General features: G+C 49.3%; 6 protein-coding genes across 6 annotated transcripts; 3 read left to right on the top strand and 3 right to left on the bottom strand.

Annotated features, from left to right (window-relative positions):
• Nucleotides 1-5286: 5286 nt before the first annotated feature.
• Nucleotides 5287-5591, top strand: MYCFIDRAFT_172993 (uncharacterized protein; the record flags this gene model as incomplete). Its single annotated transcript, XM_007926355.1, has 4 exons — nt 5287-5297; nt 5352-5391; nt 5422-5502; nt 5532-5591. 4 exons carry the CDS (start codon nt 5287-5289, stop codon nt 5589-5591), a joined length of 192 nt encoding a protein of 63 aa, XP_007924546.1.
• Nucleotides 5592-5621: 30 nt separating this feature from the next.
• On the top strand, nt 5622-9350 carry MYCFIDRAFT_114152 (uncharacterized protein; the record flags this gene model as incomplete). The annotated part of the gene is made up of 1 exon (XM_007926354.1): nt 5622-9350. A coding segment is annotated over one exon (3729 nt), but the record flags the coding sequence as incomplete, so codon positions are not given.
• Nucleotides 9351-10069: 719 nt separating this feature from the next.
• Nucleotides 10070-10549, bottom strand: MYCFIDRAFT_195118 (uncharacterized protein; the record flags this gene model as incomplete). The annotated part of the gene is made up of 1 exon (XM_007926353.1): nt 10070-10549. The coding sequence occupies one exon, from the start codon at nt 10547-10549 to the stop codon at nt 10070-10072; it is 480 nt and encodes a 159-aa protein (XP_007924544.1).
• A 1408-nt stretch (nt 10550-11957) lies between these two features.
• MYCFIDRAFT_195117 (uncharacterized protein) lies at nt 11958-14981 on the bottom strand (the record flags this gene model as incomplete). The annotated part of the gene is made up of 3 exons (XM_007926352.1): nt 11958-12800; nt 13977-14516; nt 14604-14981. 3 exons carry the CDS (start codon nt 14979-14981, stop codon nt 11958-11960), a joined length of 1761 nt encoding a protein of 586 aa, XP_007924543.1.
• A 442-nt stretch (nt 14982-15423) lies between these two features.
• MYCFIDRAFT_202820 (uncharacterized protein) lies at nt 15424-16916 on the bottom strand (the record flags this gene model as incomplete). The annotated part of the gene is made up of 1 exon (XM_007926351.1): nt 15424-16916. Exon 1 carries the CDS (start codon nt 16651-16653, stop codon nt 15424-15426), a length of 1230 nt encoding a protein of 409 aa, XP_007924542.1. The 5' UTR covers nt 16654-16916.
• Nucleotides 16917-17143: 227 nt separating this feature from the next.
• MYCFIDRAFT_162782 (uncharacterized protein) lies at nt 17144-17890 on the top strand. Its single transcript, XM_007926350.1, has 4 exons — nt 17144-17301; nt 17398-17506; nt 17565-17618; nt 17678-17890. The coding sequence occupies exons 1-4, from the start codon at nt 17186-17188 to the stop codon at nt 17777-17779; spliced, it is 381 nt and encodes a 126-aa protein (XP_007924541.1). The 5' UTR covers nt 17144-17185; the 3' UTR covers nt 17780-17890.
• The last annotated feature ends 187 nt before the right edge of the window (nt 17891-18077 follow it).

Here is an 18077-nt window from a genome sequence, read left to right as displayed (position 1 = left end):
GTCCTTTAAATACTAGTAGAATACCTACTACTACTAGAGCAACCGCCGCGCTAGCGTAACTAGCGTAACAAGCGCAATTAATATATTAGTCTCGCGCGCTAGTACTAGATCGCACTCTAATTAATCGCGAAGAGCCTAAGTAGTTATACGAGCCTAGCCCTATACTACCCGCGATCGATGCGCCTACGTAAGAGTAGAATAACTATTTTAATATCGCCTATGCCGAGATCGAGGAGTAGCGCCTTCTTTAATAAGTATAGTAGCTTATCTAGAATGCCGGCTAGTACGGTAGTGCTTTGCGATACTAGAAGTAGATCGTCCGTAATAGTCTTAAGAAGATCCTTAAGCTACTATACCCTACTCGCGTTCTAGTACCTAAGCTAATAGAGCTGCAAGTCCTCGTCGTCTTCGCTTTTATATTCGGTAGCTAGGACGTTCTTATAATCGCTCGTACTAGTACTAGTAAGGTACTAGTCTTCTAGGCGTTTACACTCTTAACTAGTATAATAACCTTGCAGATTGTGCCTCTAATACGGATCGCCGAGGAATAAGGCTTAGACATCGAAGAAGTAGTACGCTAGTTAACTCTAGAAGAACGCACTCTCGTTAAGGTGTATATAGTAACCGCTAAGATAAGATAGAAGGATCTAAATATACTAAAGGATATTAAGAATAGCAAATATAACTATATTATCTATAGCCTAGAGTAGGCAATTATAGCTAAGTTTTAGGATGTAATCCGTACTATTAGCTCGATACTCGGGTTATAGGTATAGGACGAAGCTTATCTTTATCTAAAGTAGAAGGACTTCTACAATAGCTATACCGTCCTCTACCTCCTACGCTAGCTAATAAGCATTAATACTATACTCCTAGTCTGCTCTACTACTGTCTCGGATAAGACTAAGAAGTACCTATTCGCGAACGGCTTGCGGAAGTAGAGCGAGGCTAGTATATATACTATCGTAATCCGCGATAGTATCGATCGCCCGGATACTAGGTACATCCTATAGACTATTCTACCGAAGCAAGAAGGCGGCTTTAACTACCTATACTTTATGCTCCGTAACGTAGTAGATAAAGATACTAGCCTTACTACGCTAAACAAGATCTAGAAGACTATAATCTTTATCGATAGCCGTCGGTCGATCGATAAGGGTCGTTTCGCGATATATTAATAGCTAATCTATCTAACGAAGGACATTACTAATCTAGTAATAGGTAGGTCGAAGTATACGTAGAATAGAGATCTATTAGAGGCCGGCGTACTACGCACTATTAACGTATACGATATTGTCTAATTCTATACCTCCGAAGTAGCTAAGATCGATAAGGATAAGCGGTATCTCGAGTTTAAGAAGCCGGAGTCTAAGATTCGCATCCTCTAGGGCACTCTAGTAACGGCTACTAGTATTAATATTCCTAATATCGAGATAGTTATCTAGTACAAATTCCCGATTACGAAGGATCTCGATAATCTAATATAGAAGCTAGGTAGAGTTATACGAATTCCTAATATAATAGCTCTAGCAATCGTCTTCTTACCGTAGTAGGTCGATAATACGTAGTAGCGAGTGCTAGCTAATTCTAACTATCGCTCGATAATCCCTTGTAATCCTATTATCGGCGTATAGACGGGTGCGGATACGGCGCTAGTATATCGACTAAGAGATATTGTGCTAGTACGACCGAGCGGACTTCGCTATATTAACGTTCCTAGTAAGGCCTAGGATAAGGAGGGAGTAGACGATCTTTTCGAGTAATTCGGCCTAGATAATAATAATAACGATAACGATAATAAAAAGGATAGAGAGACCGTCGCTATCCCGCTACGGCCCGCTGCTAATATGCTACGTCCTACTATCGCTGCCGGTTAGTTACTATTCGACGTAGCAGTCGAAGAAGCTATCGCTAAGAATGCCCGTAAGCTAAAGAGAGGTAGCGAATAGACTACGAAGTACTAGACGCTTTGCGACAACCTAGACGATATCTAGAGACAAGTCTAGAACCTGCGCTACTATCTAAATCTACGATACCGTCGCTACTTCCGCGCTATCGTTCTTAGTTTCTATAAGGAATATAAGCGTATATTCGATCTAGTACGAGAGGTAGTTAGCATATAGAACTATTATAGTATATGCAATCTATAGCTACTAGATCTGCTAGTTTGAAAGGATCTACTACCGCCGCTAAAAGTAATTAAAGCACCTCCGAGAGGTTCTATATAGTTGTTTAGACTAAGGTATCTTACGGAGTAGGTCTCTCGTCGTACCGATAAGATCTTCCTAGATCTATACTGCAACCGTCGCTTCGAAGTCGTACTATCTAACTTTATCGTCTTAGATAATATAATATAGGACTTAAGCGAAGTATTCGACGAGAAATACTTCTAGTATAAGGACAGCTCCGCTATTAAAGAAAGCTTCTCGGTCGATAAAGCGACGCTCGATATACGCGCACTATCGTTTATAGTATAGCTCGACGAGAATAAAGAGCACTAGCGAGACTTGCTATTAGATAGTCTACTATTATTAATTACGTAGGTCGCGCCGCAAGTCTTTAAGGAGCGTAAGGCATTTAGGGTCTAGGACAACGCCGAGAAACAAAAGAAGAAGGAGGCTAGATAGGCTATACGGGCTATATAGGCAGATATAGCTACGACTAGTACGAGCGCTACTGCGGGTCTATCTCGTCTAGTACTAACTTAAGTATAGCGTCGCGCTCGAGTCGAGTAGACCTCGCAGAATTTAGCCTAAATATCGTAGAAGATCCTCTAAAAGATAGCTATTGCGAACAACCGAGCTGCCCGTAGTCGTCGTACCGCTTAAGAGGATATAGATTACGAGGAGGCCGTAAGACTACCTTATATGTCTCCTCGATCGAGGCCTTATTATAGTCGGAAACGGGCAATAAGATAACGACTGTCTTACCGTCCTTTACATTCTTAATACGAAGCTTACGCTACGGTAGGCGAGATACTAGCGTGCCGCCGTCTTTAGTTAATAGGTAGCTATCGAACTCGAAGTCCTTAAATACCTCTTTTAGCTCTAGCAATACGAAGCCTAAAGCTTAGTCGATATAGTATAGGGATATATCCTTACGTATAGCGTCCTTCTTATAACTATAGAGGATAACCTTTAGACTTAGCTTCTTCGAACGATCTAGTATACTCTTCCGTAGTAGCTTCTTTAAAGCACTATATCGGGCGATATACGATGTAGTTATATTCCGCTGCTTTATTAACTAGCCGATTAACTGTATAGCCTTCCGGTACTCCGATATATAGTAATTATCGTATACGATTACTATTAGACACTTCTTTATCTTCTTTACGAGAGCAATAGCCCGCTTACGGTTCTTAGTAGCGACTTGCTTTGCTAAAAGCTAGATAGTCGAATATCCTAAACAAATACTAAGGCTACTAAGGACGTTAACAACTCGGCGCTTTATACCGGATATATATAGGAAGAGTCCGAGAGCTTTAGCGAAGTAGGAAGACTTCTTTATCGCTATAGACCGAGCGACGACTTATATAACGGTACAGATCCGCTTCTGTTAGCGTCTAGAATCGGCTTTATTATTATCGTTATTATCTTCTTCCTCCTACTCGCCCTCGTTATCCCTACCGTTATTACTAGCCTTCTTTTGCTGCATTGCTAGTTAGCCGAAATCTATGTTTAGCTTCTTCTTCTTGTTCGGCAGAAGGCGCTTAAGCATAGCATACTATATCGGTGCGCTAGTCTTAATAATATTTATTATCTCTAGTAGGTCGTCTAGCTCTACGGCCTTCGCGGGATTGTATTTATTAAAGAACCGCTTTCCGACTAGCTTCTTAAACTTAGAACGAAGCATCCGCGTACTAACTATGCCCTCTTCTAGGAAGGTATTTAGCATATAGCTAATGCGGCGCCGGTATGTCTTGCTGCCCTTGTCGCTAACCTATATCTATAGGAACTAGGTAATAGCGATATGCTCTATATTAATCTTGTCTATTATATCGGAAAACTTCTTATTATCGGTCTTATCGGTAAGGGCTTCCTTCTACGCCTGCTTCTCTCTATCCTTCTTCTTATTAGCTATAGTAGCTAGCGCTTTGCTACGCTTCCTACTATAGCCTAGTCGGGTATCGATAGTATTATCTTTATCGCTACCCTCCTCTTCTTTATCGTCTTAGTTAAAGTTAGTAGCTTCTTCGGTATTCCGCTCTTCCTCGACTTTATCCTCGCTAAGCTCTATCGACTATTTAGAGGCCTTACTTTTAAGGTCGTTTTTATCTTAATCTTCTACTTCTAAAGTAGCCTCGATAATAGCCGGTCCGCGGCGAGCTTAAAGGCGGCGCGCCTCTCGATTAGCCTTAGCCTTACGACGATCGGCTTCGGAGATAGGCAATATAGAGCTAAGCTCGCTAGTAAAGTTATCGAGTAGCCTAGGACGGAGGCCTTAACCTATAAAGGCGAAGGTTGTTAGTAGTAGGTTTGAATCTATTAAAGTATCGGAGCCGCGCTCTATATCGACATTATTACCGGATATAGCGGCGGCGCTAGTAGTAGTAGAAAGTAGCTATAACGATATATATACTTATAAAGGAAGTCGAGCGAAGAACGGGTATATAGATATACGCGTCGAGCGTACAAGCGCACGAGCCGCGTTATATATAATAACGCACGGACAGGAAGCTATAGGAATGTATACGAGATATTATATTGCTTGCCGCACTGCTTTAGCATTATACTAACTACTTATTAAACCCGTAGCGACTCGTATACGCTTTAAAGCTATAGTATAGCACTTATTTTAGCTATATACTAATGTTTTGCCTTAGCCCGGTTAATAACCTCTACTTATAGATTGCTACTTAATACTACTACGTCGTATAGATATCTACTAGACGGGGATCTTTATAAAATTATACGCGTAAGAAGCTCTAGGTATTAGCTTGTTTGTTCGCGATAGTCGAAATTTGGCTATTTTAGGTAAGCTAGCTAAAAGCTAGATGTCCTCTACTTTTTAGTTATAATAACGTAATATAACGTCGTATAGGCGAATATAACTAATATATACTCGAAATTGCACGCTCTATAACCTCTAAGTGTCGTCGTATTGTTTGTATTAAGTCGCAAAATAGGTGTTCTTAGCTAGTTACTAAACTGTAGCCTAGCCGGCTAGCTACTAGGTAACCTGCTATATTATATCTATAATATCTTAACGCTATAACGTCGTATACATTTCATTCTTAATTATTTAAGCTTAGAATTGTACGCGCTATAATATATACCTATAAGATTTATGTATTTCGCGTTGCGCGCTAAGTTGGAAATTCTAGCTGTCCGAAAGTGACCTTTTGTGTTCAGACCCTTGCTGCGCAAGGGGTTTATAAATAAACCAATGACCGTGCGCTGGCTAGCAAGGGTCTGATGGGAGATAGGGATTCCCTTGGCTGCCAGACGCGAAGTATTAGACTTCGAATCCTTGTCGTTTCTGACTAAGCAGAACCCCAAATTTGTGACCTGAATCATTCACATTCAGTACAGCTGAGCAGCTTGCGAACAATTCCAATTCCACCTTTTGAGATGCTTCGATTGGACAGATGAGACCTGTTAACAGCATTGCCCGCGGTCACGATGCGGAATCTGCGCAATGTCCAGCATACGGCGCTTGGATTTGACGAGAACGAGGCACCACTTGCCGCAACAGCATGGGATGGCCACAGCGTGATATGTGCTTTTGGCCCTTCCGAGACCACTCCAGCCATCACACTCAAACGCTTCCCCTCACATGCTTGGAATCCGCAAGATGGCATCCTCATTACATCCTGGGACGCGCCCTCCCCAAATCCCGCCTTGGCCTTCGACCGCGTCCTGAGCCTCCACTGCTTTCCTGACACGGGTGTCGTCAGCTTGGTCCTGGAAGGGGGCGACATCTATGTGGTGCGCGAGGATCCTCAAGCTGGCGAGGAGCTCATCGAGATTGTGGGCTCGGTTGATGCGGGCATAGCAGCAGCTGCGTGGAGCCCAGACGAAGAGCTTCTGGTGATCGCATCCAAAGCAGATACGCTCCTCTTCATGACGAGAGATTTCGAGGGCACTGCAAACATTGCTTTGTCGCCGGAAGACCTCACGGTCTCCAATCACGTCTCAGTCGGCTGGGGCAAGAAGGAGACTCAGTTTCAAGGGCCCAGAGCCAAAGCGTTGAGAGATCCTACAGTGCCAGAGCACATCGATGAGGGGAAGCTGAGCACATATGATGATTCCAGGACTTCAATCAGCTGGCGAGGCGATGGCCAGTATGTGGCCATCAATAGCATTCTCGAGCTGCCACATCTGAGGCGGCGAGTGATTCGTGTGTTCTCCAGAGAAGGAGTGCTTGACAGCGTCAGCGAGCCAGTCGACGGGCTGGAAGGAGCCCTCAGTTGGAAGCCGAGCGGTCAGTTGATTGCGGGTCTCCAGAGACGAGATGGCCGAGCCGATGTGGTCTTTTTTGAGAGAAATGGTTTGCGACATGGCGAGTTTAGTCTTCGTTTCACCCAAGATGAGCTGGACGCCTTTGCCGGAGATATTGCACTCGATTGGAACAACGACTCCTCGGTGCTTGCCGTGTCCACGAATGACAGAGTCCAGCTCTGGACCATGGGAAACTACCATTATTACCTCAAGCAAGAAATCCTGCGAGCACGGCAATCACCCGGCCTTGTCCACACAAGCTGGCATCCTGAGAGACCTCTTCATTTGTCGGCCTTCGAGCCTCAGGGCCTGCGGATTCTTGCCTACTCCTCGGAAGTCTCATGTGGCTCACTAGTGCCGCCTTGGGACATGGGAACTGTAGCTGTCATCGATGGGAGTCGGCTGAAGATAACGCCACTTCGGACTGCAAACGTTCCACCTCCGATGGCCTTCGATGAGATTGAGACGCCTAGGAATGTTGTTGATATGGCCATCTCTCCCAATGGAATGAGGCTTGCTGTTCTACACCACGACCGCATAACCCTATGGAAATGCAACTACAGCTCGAAGCCTGCGAAGAAGGCGGAGCTATTGGAAACGCTGCACCTTGACTTGCCGCCTGATGAAGCTGGAAGGCAGATTGCTTTTGACGAAGACGACCTCACGGTGATATCTTCTTCTGTGAACCTTCAAGGCACTCGCATCAATACTGTATCTGACTTTGGAACGTCTGCTTCTCGTTCTGAGCTGGATTTGCCTTTGATATTCCACCCAACAAATCATCAGAGACTGCTCCTTGAGAACAATAGAGGCGCCGTTCACGACCTCAAAACCAAGGAATCGGTCGCCACCTTACCTGTCGCCTGTCCTGATGTGGATATTTGGCAGACCGGGGACGCCGCAATCGTCTTTGGTCTTACTGCCACCGGGATGCTTCACGTGAAGAGCGATATTCAAGCACTGAAAGTGTCTGGTTGTACCTCCTTTGCAGTCACATCAACACATCTGATCTATACCACATCGAGCCACCTGATCAAGTTTGTCCACTTGCATGATGGCCAGCTTGAGCTTCCTCCAGACGAGCCAGAAAAGGACGAGCGCTGCCGAAATATTGAGCGAGGTGCCAAACTCGTGACGGTCATACCCAGCGCATACTGTCTTGTCCTGCAAATGCCTCGTGGCAATCTGGAAACCATATACCCTAGAGCGCTAGTCCTTGCTGGCATTCGAGCTGCAATCAGTGATCGAAATTACAAGAAAGCATTCAAGATCTGCAGAACACAAAGAGTGGATATGAACATACTACACGATTATGCACCAGACCAGTTTATGAATGACATCGAGCTCTTCATCGAACAGGTCAAGAAGGTGGAGAGCATTGACTTGTTCTTGAGCTCACTGAGTGACGAGGATGTCAGTCAGACCATATACAAGGAGACCCTCAAACCTCAGACCGCGCCCAACGGTGTCAATGGCGGGAACCGAGTCTTCAGTGGCGATGCGTCTCACACAATGGTTTCCGCATTGTCGAAGACCAACAAGATCTGTGATGCGTTCCTCGATGCTCTAGCTACACACACCGCAACGCATCTTCAAAGCATAGTCACTGCGCATGTGTGCAAGAGTCCTCCCGATCTCGAGGCTGGGTTGTCACTTGTTGCAAGACTTCGCAAAGAGCAGAAACAGGACGACCTGGAACAAGCAGTGGAACACATTTGCTTCTTGGCGGATGTGAACCGCCTTTACGACACTGCACTCGGGCTTTACGATCTTGATGTAACCTTGCTGGTGGCGCAGCAGTCGCAAAAGGACCCTCGAGAGTATCTTCCGTACCTTCAGAGCTTGCATGACATGGAGCCTCTTCGCCAGCGGCATGCTATTGACGACGACCTGAAGCGGTATTCAAAGGCTCTCTCCCACCTTCACGCTCTCGGGGCATTCCATGAAGTGAAGACCTACGCTGCGAAACACGAGCTGTACAGTTCAGCCATTGAGCTATACCGCTATGACAATGCTCGCCTCAGCGAGTTGATGCGAATCTACGCAGACTTCTTGAGCTCACGTAATCGATACAAGGAAGCCGGCATTGCATACGAATACATCGGCGAGTATACTGCTGCGTATGAAGCGTATCGCTCTGCGAGTCAGTGGCGCGAGTGTCTCGCCTGTGCTGGTCTGGCAGGCTTGTCTGACGAGAAGATTGCAGAGATTGCTCAAGATCTCGCAGAGGCCTGCGAGGAATCCAAAGAGTACATCCCTGCTTCAACCATCTACCTCGAGTATCTCAATGATCTATCATCTGCAGCGCGGCTTCTCTGCAAGGCATACCAGTTTTCTGAAGCCACTCGGCTCATCGCGCAGCGTCGTAAGCCCGAACTGCTCAAGGATGTCATTGATGCTGGCCTAGTCGAAGCATCTGCAACTGTCACCGAGCTCTTGGCCGAGATGCGGACTCAGCTACAGCATCAAGTGCCAAGACTTCGCGAGCTTCGTCTGAAGAAAGAAGAGGACCCAATGGCTTTTCTTGATTCTGGCGATGTCAATGCTGATATTCCAGATGACATCTCACTAGCTCCCACCGACGCCACAACCAGTGCTGGAACCTTCATGACCCGATACACAAATCGAAGTATGGGCACGCTTGCAACGAATGCTACGCGCAAGACAAGTAAGAATAAGCGAAGAGAGGAAAGGAAGCGCGCTCGTGGCAAGAAAGGCACCGTTTATGAAGAGGAGTATTTGGTGAACTCTATTACGCGTCTCATTGAGCGCCTCAACGAGACCGGGGACGACGTTGCACGCCTGGTAGAAGGGCTCATGAGAAGGACTATGAGAGAGCGTGCCGTTGCGGTTCAAGCTGCATGTGTGGAGGTGCAGGACGCTTGCAAAAAGTGCATGGATGAAGTGTATGCTGTGCCCGTGCCTCTGCCTCCAGCACAAGAGGAAGGGCTGAATGAAAATGAACCAGAGCGGCATCGGCCTTGGGGTGGGCAAGGCGTGTTATTCGATGCTTTGCAGGAGAGCCAGCTGAAGAGGGAGAAGCCGGTGCTGCAGAATTTTGAGAGGCTCAGTCTGCTGGATGCCTAGACTGCAGCTGCGATTCCCTGATACCTAGCCCTCGAATGCTCAGCAACACGAACAGACCAGTCATCCAAGCAAGGACTAGGCGATTTCGCATTCGGCTAGGTCATGCACTCCTCGATCAGTGTACGAAACTCGTAGATGTGCATGACTGCGAGCTGTTTTTCACCGGTGTCGAGCTTGCGAGCCGCCAGCAAAGTCCTCAACTTGGCCTCGAGCCCAGAGCACCAGCCTGTTGTCACAAACAGCGGTGGCCCATATCCATCGCTCTGGCAACGGTTTACCATCACCATGTACTTCTTCTCTTCCGAGGACTTCTCGATGCTGATCACGAAGTTCTTGTGACCGTGATGAATTCCGGGCTTGCGCGGAGTCAGAACCTGGATTTGCAGGCGACCGAGCCGCGACACGTCGACGGATTGCAGGCTGTTGAAAAAAGCGAGCGAGTCTGAGCTGAACGTGAATCGACCTGTTCTGGTTTCTTGACTAGAAAGCTTCATATCAGCCACGATAGCCACCAAATAAATCAAAGATGAGGATTCGGGTACCTACAGGTCAATCTGGAAGCTGCAGCAAGCGTAGAAGGTAGACAGCGCCTCATCGCGGACCTGGCGAGAAACGAGCGCGAAGGGTGGCTGGGCCGGAGTGATGAGAGTTTTGGCGTACTCGTCCATAACGAACTCGTAGACACTGTTGCGAAGCTCCGGCGGCAGATCCATAAAGCGAGGAAAGTCGCGGTCATCGTCTGCGGACATTAGACGCTTGATCATGCCGCCACGAGAGAGCTTTTCTGGATGCTGGTGGATGTTTCGCGCCTCGAGGAACTTCTCCAACTCAGGCGTGCTACAAGTCTCGTAGCAAAGAAGCCCACGCTGCATGCGAGCGAGGCACTTGCGGACTTGGTCGCCTTTAGCACTCTGCGCGAGGTCGTATCCAGCTTCGCGGGCCTGACGCCGATACAAACCTGCATTACCGCCTTCGAAGCGCTCGATAAACTTCCAAAAGGAGTCTTTGGAAGCGGATTGCATGTTGGCGGTTGATTGCGGAAAGCGATTGCGAGGTATGCGTATCGAGACAGGAGATGGAAGCAGTCTTGCCGTGGTGCTGGTTGCGGACTTGAGGGTGGTTGATGTCGAGAAAGAAGTCTAGAAAGCGAGCTGCGGCGTCCTCTAAAGGCGAACTTCACCGCGGACATCACGAGGACTTTCTACAAACCCAATTTCGATTGCACGCATTTGACCGGATACAAGGCGCCAGTTTCAGTTACACGTTGAAAGCAATGCATCTCGACGATAGCACCTGCTGTCCATTCGAGTTCCAAAATGCAGCTATGACGAGCAATAGAGACTTCATTCTGCCTCGTGATTGATGCCTTAAGGGGCTCCCAGGAATTCGAACAGCGACCCTGCGGTTCAGATTGAGTTGATGTTGTTTGCTACCATAGACCCCTCACGGAGTGGAAGAAAGGATAGTGTCGTCGGTGACGAGGCCTCCTGCAACAAGTTTTTTTTTCAAATCTCCAAGGCAATTCCTCGATGATTCCAATCGTGAAAGCTGCACTGCCCTCTGCAGCCAAGACAAAGAAAGTCCACAATTTCCTCTGATAGCCGCTTCTTTCTATCACCCGATTGACTTTTGTTTTTTGGTCGTTTTTTCATACATGCCAAAGAATCAATGTGTGGACAACAACAAATCGCTATCAGTCAGTACTCTTGCAAAACCGAGTGACATGCACTTGAATGACTTCCACCCTCACATGTCTCTGCACAGCCTGATCTCACTCCTTGTACTTCGCGCCCCGAACAGTCTTCCCCCATTGCGTTGCCAGTGAACGTCCACCTCTCGAGAGTGCGTGCATAGGAGCCACTTGCAAACGGAGGGAACTTCTGGTGAGTCTTCACCGTAGCTTACGAAACACTCACGCTCCGGTCGGCACCAGGAGTCAGAAGCTTGCGAACACTGATCTTTCGGTAGAGGCCATCCCTCTTGTAGGAGTGAGACAGAATGTGTGAGATATGCTAAGCTTCCACGCTCGAGACTCGGCGGTGCTTCTGGTGCTGGGTGTAGAGATGAACGCTCCGTGAGGTCGTGTATGCTGGGAGGAGGGCGAACGGGTATGGGTCGGGATCGATAACTTCTAGCGATGCTCTCGAGTGTGGTTGCTCAGAAATGGCCTCAACTGCGTCTTGGTGGTCGTGGTCTAATGTAGAGCTCCGAGCTGTGCTCGGATAGGTGAGGCAGGCGAGTGTCGGGATCGGGGAAAACGAAGGTGGTATTGGGCTGCTTTCCATTGTGATTGCTTGGTGACGATGCTGAGTGTGAAGGGGCCAGGTAGAGAGTGAGCAAAGCCACGCTCACCAAAATGGATTCGCTGATCCGCTCCGTTGTACCGTGCATGATGACAGGACCTGGGTGATGCTGAGATCGCTCAGTGTCTCAGTTCCCGTTGTCGTCGCTGAACGCAATGGCCTCCCACTTCCTCCTCATCGCCATGATGTCAGTATGCTTGAGCTTCCGCTGTGGGACTGCGTCGGCCACGGCATCAAGGACTTCTTTCACCGCGTCCACGATTGCTTGCTTCGTGTTGTCGTCAACGTTTCCCCCACCCTCATACCAAACCTGGGTCTGCGCCTTCTTGCCAGTAAAGTGAATATGGCATTGATAGACGGGAGTCGTGGTCCACTCCAAGATCCAATTCTGGATCTCGCCAACACTCTGCTCGGACAGACCATTGAAGTATGCGTGCGATGAAGGATGGTGGGGGTAGAACGCGAGAGTCTGGTGGCCGGAGTACGGCGCACGAAGGGTGGTGAAGGTGAGCTTAAACTTGCTCGCCTTGTGGAAGGTCGGCATGGCCTCGTTGCGGATTGATTTGATGGTTCGCGTAAGGGGTGGCTGGGTCGGGTGCTCCAGAACAAGAGGGAATTCTGCCATGTAGTGATCATACACCGTCATGCGGATCGCGGTTGGAAGAGCGAGGAACATGTGGAAAGACCGATTGTCGTCCGCCGCCTTGAGGATCTGGCGGAGAGCCTGAACGGAAAGGCCCTTTGCGTCCTTTTGATTTGGTGTGATGAGGTTGCGCTCGGAAGCGAACTTGTAGAGTTCGTTTTCTGAGCATCGAGCATAATCCAGCAGGTCGCGGTCCATGCGCCCTTTGAGCTCGCGGACTTGCGCCTTTGTCGAGCTAGCTGGTACCATGTACCCGCCAGTTCTAAGCTTGGCTCTCAGTTGTGGCAGGGTGACATTCGACTCGTCGCTAGAGCTTGTTAGTGAATGCTACTTTCCAATGAGTACGTGAAGCATGCCTTATTCCCGCATCAAAGACTCGCCAGTACGAGTCGGACTTGCCAAACGCTGGTCGAGGACCCATAGTGTCTGATCTGACTGGGGGTCGGTGCAGATTGTTGGAGTTGTCCCGATCTGGAGGCGACTGAGACTCGACCAGAGGGGGTGTTGTTGACCGTGTCTCGTTTTCGCAAGTCTCGGCATGAAAGGAAAGTGTGTGTAGACAAAGATCCTGGACCCGCAGCCTCGCTTCAGCCTAAGACTCGAATGCACGGACGCGGCATTGAACTAAAACGCAAACGGACATGGGTCCGCACAAAGGAGGCCGCTGCATGCTTGCCAAGCCACACGTGAAGTGTTGGAAAAGTCCTTGGGGTGAAGATCAAGGTGCGAAGACCTTCTCTACTGGAATTTTCAGTACCTTATTGGGCGGCGCGTACTCACAGCTAGGTATTAGATCCAAATGAAATGCAACCTATCTCGCTCCCTGTGTTTTTCTTTCCAGTGCGCACGACAGTCGACATTTCAGCCTTCCTTAGCGTATCCATCCTCATACTTCCAGCCCCCTTGCACTCTTGGTCAATCAAGTCGACATCTGCAGCACCGCGTCCTCAATCTCCCTCCGTATGGCGAAGATGTCGCCTAGACTGATGTCGGGCCGAACAGATTATCTGGCTTTCGTTACATTCCAGAAAATTTAAAAGCCTGCGATGGAGCTTGATGTCGTTTCGGTGTGCCCCTGAGATAGACAGAGTGGTTGCGTGTCAGTTTTTCAGGCACAGGGAAGGTATCGACACATTCTCGCGAGTTGGAAAACTGCATTTCTAGCCGCGTCTCAAAGCACTGGAGGGGCGATCGAACGAGAGAGTTTCCATCTCATGATGCGTCAATCCAAAGCAAAGCCCGGCCAATATAGAAAAGATTGCTTGATGTCGTTCGAGATCCTCCTCGCAGACAAGCATCTGGCTGAAACATTGGCAGCATGGCAAAGTTGTCGTCCATGGAGCGATGGCCAGAGGCCGGCCGAGACAGAAGCAGTAACTTTTGTGTATACCTACCATGTCTCAAAACTCATGCTCAGTCCAAGATACCCCTACCCGTTCGCCCCAAAACTCTGACAGCTACTTAAATGCCTGGTTACAACCCTGTCTCCATCGCCGCTCTAACCTTGTAGAGATCGTCCAACTTCAGCCTCGCCTTGCCGTCTCGCGCTACGATGTTTCGCACGATCTTCTGCACTAGAATCCTCACCAGGTGCTGTCGCCTCAGCGCCGCTACATCTGATAGCACAGTCAGGAACATACCACGACCCCGCGTAGTCCCATGGTGCTTCAGTATGCTGGAGAGCTGCTTCGGTTCGATGGCAAACGTCAAGCCCTGTTCAGCAATCTCGATCGACAGCGCCATATTCGCTGCATCTTGGAAGGCAGACTCTTTTTCGTGGTATGGTACCACCTGAATATTCAGTCGGCGAATACAGGCCAGATGTTTCGCAGAAATACTACTCATGAAGAGACGCATTTGACTTGGAATCGTCAGGGTTTGAGCATCGGCTTCAAGAGAGCGAAGGCCGTGAAAATTGTTCCCCGTCTTCGGCAACTTTAGAACCAGATTGAAGGTGCAACTGTGATAGAACATCTGAATGGTGTCCTTCCTAATGGCGCGATTGACTCGAGCGATCGGAGGTTCTGTTGGCGAGTACAGCGGCTGTTGCATTTCTGAGAAATAATGTTCATAGACCTAAAAAATGATGAGCTTCCGATACGGGGTCCTCTGAAGTCATTGCTTTCTCACCTTGTTCCGCAGCTCAGGCGGCAAATCTGAGAATCTCTCGAACCGTGGGTTCATGTCGGCATCCTTCAGCAAAGAGAGCAGATCACCACGCGACCCGACCTTACTGCCGTAGATTACTTGGCTAGCATCGACCCCGCGACTCTTGATGAGGGCTCGCAGATTGTCATCGCTCTTGTCAGCATAGGACAGCATGCCACAATCGGAGCGAAGTAGGGCTTCTTCGAGCTTGTCCTTGCCATCGCTCTTGCCGACCGCATAGTGCCGAACATGTAGTAACTCCCTCATCTGCTGAGCAGTCATCCTGCTATATGACTGGAGCTTCCAATAGTCATCATGTTGGTGCTTGGAGCTGGTTCGGTGTCGTGTGAAATGGCGCATGGTTGACTGTGATGTCGTGGTTGTGGAAGAGATGTGTTGTCCAGAAGTCGAGGCCTTTTAAGCCTATCTCAGCGCACGCACGTGCGGTCGGCAGGTACGGCACGAATTGCATGTGACGACGAAGTGATGCTCAAATGAAAGAAATGCGTAGCAATAAGCTGTCAATTGATCTGAATTCAAATTGTACGTACGAGTGATGTCCACCTAAGCTGCCGCTTCTTGCTGGCTTTCTGTACTGCGCCCAAACGCCACGCTTGTCAGTCGCGTCTCAAATGCGGTTCTCATATGCTCCAAGAGTGGTATATAGCCTGCGTCTCGTGGACGTAAGAATGCCTACTCGGGAGCTCGCTTTGCTCAGCTGAGTAACCAAGTACGCCGCCCATATGTGCAATTTCATCTTCCCAGCTCACCACCAATGCCAAATCTAGAGTCCTTCGCTGCCTCAACCATTTTCCTTCTGCAGCTCTCTGCCTTCTTCCTGCATACGACCGATCGCGCTCTTTATCGATTCGAAGGTAAGCATGGTGGTCATGGCCGCTGGAATAGCTCTGATCATGTTCGTGCCCATCCCATTGTAAAATGCCCTCCATCCTTCTTCCCGCAGTATGATCCGACAAGTGTTGAGCACACCTCGATACCGCGGCTGATACGGCACACCGTCAGTGTTTGCTATACGCTTGAGAGGGTTGATACTCTGGCTGTGCTTGGTTACACCTACTCCATGATCGGCGTGCTCAACTGGTAGGTGTCTCTGCTGCGTTTGCAGCCTGGTTCGAAGGACCTCATGAGGGTATGTGGCGGAAGTAGCACAGAGCTTAGAAAGGAACGTGGCAGCCAGGATTCCGGCAGTGTTCTTCGCAGCTTCACCGTGCTCGGGCGCAGTGGCTCCCATTTCAAGCCCCGTAAATTGCTGCTTGAAGTACTCATATAGCGGGAATTGAATGGCCACGTGCGTAAGCCCAAGCAGGGCAGGTGCCAGGCCAGAATAGAAGGCCGCCAGACCCTCAGATGCGTACATCTTGCGAGCTGCGTCAAGAGTACTGCTGTAATGCCAAGGTGTTCGGGCTCCGTCCGTGGCTGCCTGGGAGACTTGCGACATCAGGCGAGTTTTGATCACCCATATTGGATTGGTAGCCAAGGTACTGCATCCACCAGCAGCCAGTGATGCATAGACGCGAGCAAGCCACTTGTCTCTGTCCTTCTCGCCATAGCCATGCTTGTAGAAGTATTCTCGGCTGCTGTCGTACACGGCCATGTAGACAGCCCAAGTCGGCAAGTATCCAAGCAGCATTGGTCCCAGGCCGCGATACATGCCCTTCACTCCATCTTGCCGTATGATTGTCCTGGCCGTGCCAATCATGCCTGAATATACAGCGCTCGCAGGTGGGCCTTTGTGCTTCAGGCCCGGATGGGCAAAAGAACCTTGCGCTTGCAGCTTGGTCTTGATCACGTCCAATGGGCAGGTCACGATGCCACTGGCCATTCCTGCCATTGCTCCAGAGAAGCTGTTGACACTGGCACTCGAGAGCTTGGTCGTCCATATTGCCAGCGTGGGGTATGGGGTGTGTTGCCGTAGAGGGGCGGGACTCTGTTTCGTGCTTGCACTCGAAGCGGAATTCGTAGGTGGGCCATGGTCATCTTGAGACGACATAGCAGAGCCGCTCCTCTGCATGACCCGATCGATAGGGCTACCGTCGACGGTCGAATGGCGAGCTCATACTCGAGTATTCAGAAACACGCGCCGAGGGTATGCCCGGTGGTGACTGCGACGCAGCTTTCTCTTATCTTCGTGCCTGCTCTCCGGTCATACAAAGCCAAAGCGGGGCTGGAGCGGAAATATCAAGCGGCGGTCGCCATTTGTTTATAAGTGCAAGGCAGACTCGGTGTGCACGGGCGACAATCGCAAGCGCACGTGCTGCGACTGTCACAAGATCGTCTTGTGCAAATGTTGAGTGAATGAGGTCGGGTGGATCAGAGTTGCGGCCAAAGCAGCTTGATCTCTGTTGCTTGCTTGCGTGAGCTTCAACCCGCCGACCATCGCCGACAACCGCCGATGCAGTCCACCAATCACACGTGATTATCTTCGGGATGGTCCGCTGACGGAAAGTCCAAGTCCAAACGTCAAGAGCTTCAACGGAGACATTGAAGACCTCCCACGCCGCCGCCCACATCTCCTCCACAGATACAGATATCGATCGCCCATCATGTCGGTCCCTTCAATCGCACCGCAGATTATGAAGCGCCCATGGCTCAAGCGCTGGATGGAGCCGCTCTCCAAGTGGTACTTTGATAACTCTGGCTATCGGAAGCTAGGTCTGAGGTATGGGACCTATCACGAAAGATATTGAAGGGAATGGAGGAGTCATGGCGATTGCGAGCGCGCGAGAGACTTGTGCTGACTCAATGGCTGCTGCAGAGCCGATGACTTGATTCCGGAGGAGAGCCCAGAGGTGCAACTCGCTCTCAAGCGTCTGTCACCCAAGGAAGCATATGACCGTGTTTTCCGCATGCGACGAGCGTTCCAGGTAGGACTGATAGAAGAGATTGAGAAATGAGGCGTTGTGATGGCTAATGGACAAAAAGTGCTCCCTAGCACATCAATTGCTACCAAAGCAGGAATGGACCAAGGCCGATGAGGTGCGCATTTCATATTCTTGGCAGACTGAAAACTCCATTTATACTAAGTCTTCCTTCAGGATATCCCATACCTCTCACCCATCATCCGCGAAATCGAAGCTGAAAAGACCGAGCGCGAGGACCTCGAGAACATGCAAATCACCAAGCCTAAACCGAAATAGATGAGATACCACAGGGAAGGAGTAGGTCATGACACGAGTTCAACGGAGGTTGAAGTGTACATATTGCAGCAGCAAGAGACACCATAGATTCGAAGCAAGCACTTGAGTTGTATGAAGACGAACATTTGTTTTGGTTAGCTACAATACCAGATTTGGCAGATGCGAGGCATCATCACAGCACCGGGAGAAGCACAACTGGCCTCTCTGTCGCATCTGCGTGCGGCCGAAGTGCTCATGGTTTCGTCGCACCGCTCTAAATGACGGTCAGCTACTACGCTGACCAATGAGTAGTGCGATT

Source organism: Pseudocercospora fijiensis (assembly GCF_000340215.1).
Source record: "Pseudocercospora fijiensis CIRAD86 unplaced genomic scaffold MYCFIscaffold_3, whole genome shotgun sequence".
Classification (NCBI taxonomy): domain Eukaryota; kingdom Fungi; phylum Ascomycota; class Dothideomycetes; order Mycosphaerellales; family Mycosphaerellaceae; genus Pseudocercospora; species Pseudocercospora fijiensis.
The sequence above is the reverse complement of the archived record's forward strand: the minus strand, read 5'-3'. Positions and strand labels throughout refer to the sequence as shown.